The following is a 6,119-nucleotide window of genomic DNA, read 5'->3' on the forward strand; positions in this document are numbered from 1 at the left end:
GGGGGCTGTATGCGACAAGTAAGCTAGATTACCTGAAATCCGCGAGATTTTGCCCCAAGAAACCCAGAACAGCTAGCTGCACCACAAAGGCAGCGGACCTTGGCACCACCATACCATTCAAAATTGTAGTTGTATGCCAGTTCAGTTCCGATGGCTATGTCTTGCCTAGCAAATATTCCAACTCTTACTTCCCCCAAGACATTCCACTTCCTTGTTTCACAGTTCGGTTGGCTGCAAACAAAGAAAAAAAAAAGGCAATACTACCTATATTTTACCACTATATAAATACATATTAAAAAAAAAAAAGTAGAGAACAATAAATCAATTTTGCATATAAATATCTATTTATTCCAATAATATTCTGCTGAAGTGGCTCACCATGAATGATTTATAAACCTCGCAAGGCTTCCTTTTCTAGTGGCATCAATAGTTTCAGAGGCATTAAGAGAGATTATAAACGCATCCCTGACACCTGCAGCAAGCCGCGCAGAAATAGTAAGCTTGATTTCAATAAAAGATAATGTGGACATATAATATGTATGTAACTTTGAAGCACTACCTTGAATTTCATAAGCTTGTGATCTTCTCTTTGCTTCCTTCCATGATATGACTTCTCCGCAGTACTCAATAACAAATTGTCCTTTCTGCATTATGAACCAATCTTGTGAATGGTACTGAACGAATTAAGACTCTTGATAAGCATGGTGAGAAAAAGGTTTTAAATCAATTTTGAGTTCAATTAGAGACTTCATCGAGCTTCAAAGTTTAAATGTGTCCACTAATGGAAGTTACTAGTGTTCTTAACGTGCCAAGGATATGATACGTTACACGCCAACACCACGTAGAATTTAGATAAGAAAAAGTGAATGTTGGAAAGAGTTTAGTATCTACTAAATTATCATTGATGATTGTAAAACTTAATCGAATGCAAACCATTACCTTTATATCCTCATCAGCTAAAAGACCCCATCCACGGTTTTCGGTTTTGAACAACTTTGTCTTGGCATATTCACATTTCTGAAATCTCTGTCAACCGTTCAGTGAAAAGACGCACGTAGAGAGGGAAAAAAAGACCAGATAGTAGTTTCACAGCAATTAAACAGGAAACATAAAAGTTTAAACACCTAGATATGTATTCTAAACATAAAACTGTCCCAAAACATTTCAGGAAAGTTTTCATGTGTTTTCTAATCTTTTTTATTAGTCCATGATTTTCCTAATTGTGGTCCTAATAAAATGTTAGCTCACAATCTCATATCAGAGGAAATAACTTTGCCCAAAGTTCCACTACTGCTAAATACTAATGGGTCACCTTGTAATTATTTCTTACGAGCACAAGCATCCCAAGTAATTCCAAGGTTCTCATTTTTATGGGCTTTCATTACAATGTTTTAGTAGCCAGCATAACGAGATATTTAATGGCAAGAACTTATTGAATCCATTGTTCAGACCCATACTAAATCAAAAGTTTCTCCAGCTGGTCAACCTAGTACCCTTGAGCATTGTACAAGCTCGATGTTATACAAGTAATCCATCATCCTCTAGATGAAATTTCCACAACATGGGCATTCTTCTTAGCAAGAAGAATATGCAAAAGAATAGTGGCTAGTAGGGTTTGAGATGCACTACTGCATGGTTTCCAAGGTTTATCTAAGGCTTAGCAGACCTTTGTAATGCTACAAGCTTTGGTAAGAGCTTGCTTAACAAAATAGAGTAAGTTGGTTTACCAAGGGCATATCAGCCTAAAAATTTCCACCTCTTTTCTCTTCATATTCATGTTCTCTCTAGTACTATGAATAGATACATCCAGAGACCCGGTTAACATATAACTTTCTTCATATCTTATCCTCACAATCCCTAAGCCAAATCCTTCGTCTTGGTTAAAATCCTAAGCTGATTCATTTGCACAACCTGTAGTCCTCAAATAAGAACTACCTGCATGTCTATGGAATTTCCAGCAAGAAGCCAAGAACAATTTCATACATGTGAGAACAAGAGTGGAAGTGAATGTCATATGTAAAAAGTATGCCATATTTCGATTCTACAAAAATGACTTTGCTAAAATCAAGGATTCGACAATTTAGAAGGTGATTTAGGAGGGTGAAGCAACTTTTAACCATATATAAAGTAGTGCCAAAAATAAAAACCATAACACAGAATAAGGCGAAGCGTATTGACAATTGAATGTATAGAAAGTGGCTCCTAAACATTTCTGGCCAATATGACAGAAAAGTGAATATGCTGCGGCACCAAAAATAGGTAATAACAGAAAGAAATTAAAAGAGCACAAGAACATCAAAATAGAAGAATTCGCGGAGGATAGAGAGAGAATGAGAGAGAATATATCTACCTGATTCTTGCAATAATAACCACAAAGGCAAAAGCCAGGAGTGCATTCAGTGCTGGTAAGTACGTTCAAGCAAGTCTCACCACATGCACTTTCAGGTTGGCTTATATCATATTTGCATTCGCATATAGCAATATCTTCCTCCTTCTGCTTCTTGTGTCTAAACAAAAATGTACACACCAAAATGGTTTTTTTCTTCTCTTTTTAAAGGACAATATTGTACTAAACTAATATGATAAAGGAAAAAAAAATGCAGATAAAGTGGTCTTACTTGCGATATGAGAAATCATTTTGGTATGTGTGTATGTAATCTGGCTGTTCTTCTCTATCTTGAGCCTTCGAACAAAGATGAAGTTACTTTCTTTGTAAGATTTAAAACCCAAAAACACAAAATAAAATTCCAAAGACATGAAGCTAGAAAATGAACATACTAAATTTAAAGCACTCGGTTTCTGGAAGCAAAATTATGTAACATGCTAGCAACTCTTAATCTTGTATATACACAAATAGAAAAATAACATATCAAATTATTAGACACCCAGTCACACCCCATAACCAAAAATGATTTTCTTTTTTCCTTTTGTTTCTCATCATATTTTTCTAAATTACGCAAAAGTACAAAAAATTGAAAAGCCAAAAAGAAATGAGGAACCAATTGGAATTTAGGAGGGAAACCCAGTTCTACTTCTCCATAAGTATAAATATAAAACAACAAAAACACAAAAATATCATCTGAGAAGAAAAATGTAAGTAACAATAATAACTAATAATAACAAAAGTAATGAAGAAAACAGAGGAATTACCATTGGAATAGGTACAGAAGGTACCGAGAAACATCGTCGTATTCTAAATCCTACCTTCAACTTTCCCAATCATTTCGCACGTCCCTAAAGAAAAACCCTAACGCAAACAGAGAAATCCAATTAAAAATCAAACAAGATTAAGAACTGTCACCAACTGAATTTAACGGAATTACTATCTGCAACTACTTTGTAAACAAATAAATTAATCATACAAAATTAAACCTTCGAGGCCGAAAAAATCTTTCCCTTTTTTTTTATGCTGAAACGAAGGACCCGCCCTTAGAATTGAAGCTGTCTTGAAGTACGGAAGGCCAGTTCGATCCCTGCAATTATTTGTTTGTTTGTTTCTTTATTTATTTTGAAAATATTTATGAGAGTCATCATTTGAAGAGGCTATTGGGATTTTTTTTTTATTACTCGGTAAAATGGACATTTTACAGCTAAAAAAATGTGGTAGTTGCTTCATCTATTTACGCTAAATTTATTGTCAATTTTATTGTTAGAGATTAAAATCAGGGGCATGTCAAAATTAAAAATTCAGATATTAAATATTAATATGCTCAAAATTTAGGAGTTTATAGGATGAGCTTGGTCTTTGGCGGATCATTTTAAACACTATGAAAGTACAATTTTAATATTTAAGATATTTACATTTTTATACCTTATATTTTAGTTTTATTTAAAATTTATACATTCAACTTTTAATCTCATTAAATGTATTTCTTCAAATTAAATTTAATATATAATTATATCTCTTATCTCAATCAATAATTGATTTTGATCTTTAAAATGACCAAACTATCCTTAAAAAAAAAAAAAGACTAAAACTTTCCAATATTATAAAACATAAAAGACCCTATTTCAATAGTATTTTAGATATTTTTAAGGTTAAAACTGTAAGTTTAAAGTTTTTTTTTAATTTTTTTTCTTTTTCCATTTTTATTTAAGAGTTCTTTAAGTATTTTATGCTTAAAGTCGAGAGTTGACTGTGAAAATGTATAAATTTAAGTATTAAATCTAATTTAAAAATATAATTTTGATCATATGAAAATTGAAGGTATAATTTTTAAATAAACTCAAAGTACAAGGTATAAAAATATAAATATCCCTTAATATTTTTAGACCGGCCAATACTACCATGATACGTCTTAATACAACATACAAAAGGTTATAATATCCTATTATTATTGAAAGAAAAATTATTAATATCCCATATCTTTCTTCATTATGGATTTACATCCCACAAAATTCATCAAGAGTTGCAAGTTTACATCTGGATAAACAAGCCAGCCTAAAACCTATTATTATTGGCTCAATCCTGGCTGACTTCTGTGTCCGGGTCTGGTCATGCCAATAGTCTAAGCCCAAAATGTTTTTGGGTGGGGCCGACCTAAGTGCTTTATTAGTATGATGATGATTATTATATATTAGAAAAAATTACATAATTTATTCTCTTTTTTACCTATAATTCTTAATTAATACTCTTTTATTAGTATAGTTATTTGACTAAAAATATTATTAATAAAAAGTAAAAAGTAAAAATCTTAAAATATGTATTTTTAAGGGGTATTTATTTCCTTTATTATTATTATTATTATTATTATTATTATTATTATTTCATTATGATTATTAAATTTACCTTATAAAGGACCAAGCTGGACCGGCCCTAGCCCGTCAAGTTTTAGAGCGAGGTTGAGTCAACCATCCTCTTATAAGACCAAGACAGCCTGGCCCAATTTAACTAGTAAATTGACGTGGACCCAATTAAACTTTTAGGTCTAGACTTACTAATAAAATAGAAAGGATTTATCATTTTTTTATGGGAAATTTTTAAAGATACTCGTCTCTGTTATTTGTACAACATTAATTCATATATTTTTATCTTTTAGACTAAAACTAATCAAGGGGTAAAGTTTTTTAAAAGAGATATTTTTAGTAAATTAGGTACTTAAAGACGTATAATCTGTAATTTTCTTTTTCTTTTTCTTTTTGACGAAAACACAAAATACCCCTTTCAAGGGATAGTTTTCTATTTCTGACCGGCAAATATTATCTTTTACAACTGCCCTTTTCAAGGGGCCGGTCAAAAATTACAACATGCGCATTACCAAACGTGTCTCGCCACTCAAAAAATGTAATTTAAAAGATTACCACTTGTAACCTACCGAATGCCCTAAGTGTTGTTTTTATTTTGTTTAGATTGTTGTACTCTTTCTCTGATGAGTGATGATCTCTCATCCATCCTTTTGTTATATTACTTTAATAAAATTTTTAGTTTCTTATCCAAAAAAAAAAAGGCCTAAACTATCAAAGGTAATTTGGTTTGGGACTGTTGTGTGGGAAAACATGGCTGACACGTGGACAAAAGATGTCGCGACACGTGGCCTTGATCAAACCCCACCAAGCAAGGAACCCCTGACGCCTTAAAAGCCCTCGACGCTTAAGTTCCCTCGACGCTTAAATTTCCTCGACGCTTGCAAGCTCCTCTTAAGCCCTCCGCTAAGGCTCCGGGACGGCGTCATACTTAAAACGATGACCTGTCTGTGGCGCCGACCAATTGTGCCGCCGACGCAACAGAATGGAGATTTCTCGACCGCAGGAAGTCGCCTTCAAAAAAGGCGGTTGGGTTAAGAAGCACAGACGACGAGGGAAACGCCTAATAGAAGACAGTGCGGATTACGTGCACAAGTGGAGGTGGTCTGCAAGCATTAATTACGGGCTGTCAGACTGCCCCCACGGGGGACAGAAAAGTATTACGGAGAAGCACAGAGCCGTAATATAAGACTAAATAGATTGGATGAACAGTGCAAATTAGTGGGCTACGACTGGGCCTACCAAAGGAGAACACTCGAGTGTTTCTAGCTGTGAGGGAAACCTCCCGAGCGAAGGAAGTCCCAGTATAAGAGGTAGAAGACCCCAACGAGGAAGGGGTTGAGAAAAAAAGCAAAGGAAATACATTGTAAACTGTA

The 6,119-nt window shown here is 33.7% G+C and overlaps 1 protein-coding gene across 4 annotated transcripts in view; it reads right to left on the reverse strand.

Moving 5' to 3' along the window:
• LOC21397226 (histone-lysine N-methyltransferase ASHH1) overlaps positions 1-3,479 on the reverse strand; it is a 6,384-nt gene extending 2,905 nt beyond the window's left edge. The window contains exons 1-8 of one of the 4 annotated variants that reach the window (XM_024168019.1): positions 3,373-3,479; positions 3,151-3,247; positions 2,619-2,676; positions 2,351-2,507; positions 940-1,017; positions 560-644; positions 379-472; positions 33-231 (exon numbers count right to left, since the gene is read on the reverse strand). In XM_024168019.1, coding sequence (XP_024023787.1) covers positions 33-231; positions 379-472; positions 560-644; positions 940-1,017; positions 2,351-2,507; positions 2,619-2,676; positions 3,151-3,184 — 705 coding nt within the window. In that variant the 5' untranslated portion in view covers positions 3,185-3,247; positions 3,373-3,479. Of the gene's footprint in view, positions 1-32; positions 232-378; positions 473-559; positions 645-939; positions 1,027-2,350; positions 2,508-2,618; positions 2,684-3,150; positions 3,248-3,362 lie in introns of all 4 variants that reach the window. The other 3 variants (XM_024168017.1, XM_024168018.1, XM_024168020.1) reach the window with 3 other exon arrangements.
• Between the last annotated feature and the right edge of the window lie 2,640 nt (positions 3,480-6,119).

The sequence above is a fragment of the Morus notabilis genome, unplaced genomic scaffold, assembly GCF_000414095.1.
Source record: "Morus notabilis unplaced genomic scaffold, ASM41409v2 Scaffold1460, whole genome shotgun sequence".
Lineage (NCBI taxonomy): Eukaryota > Viridiplantae > Streptophyta > Magnoliopsida > Rosales > Moraceae > Morus > Morus notabilis.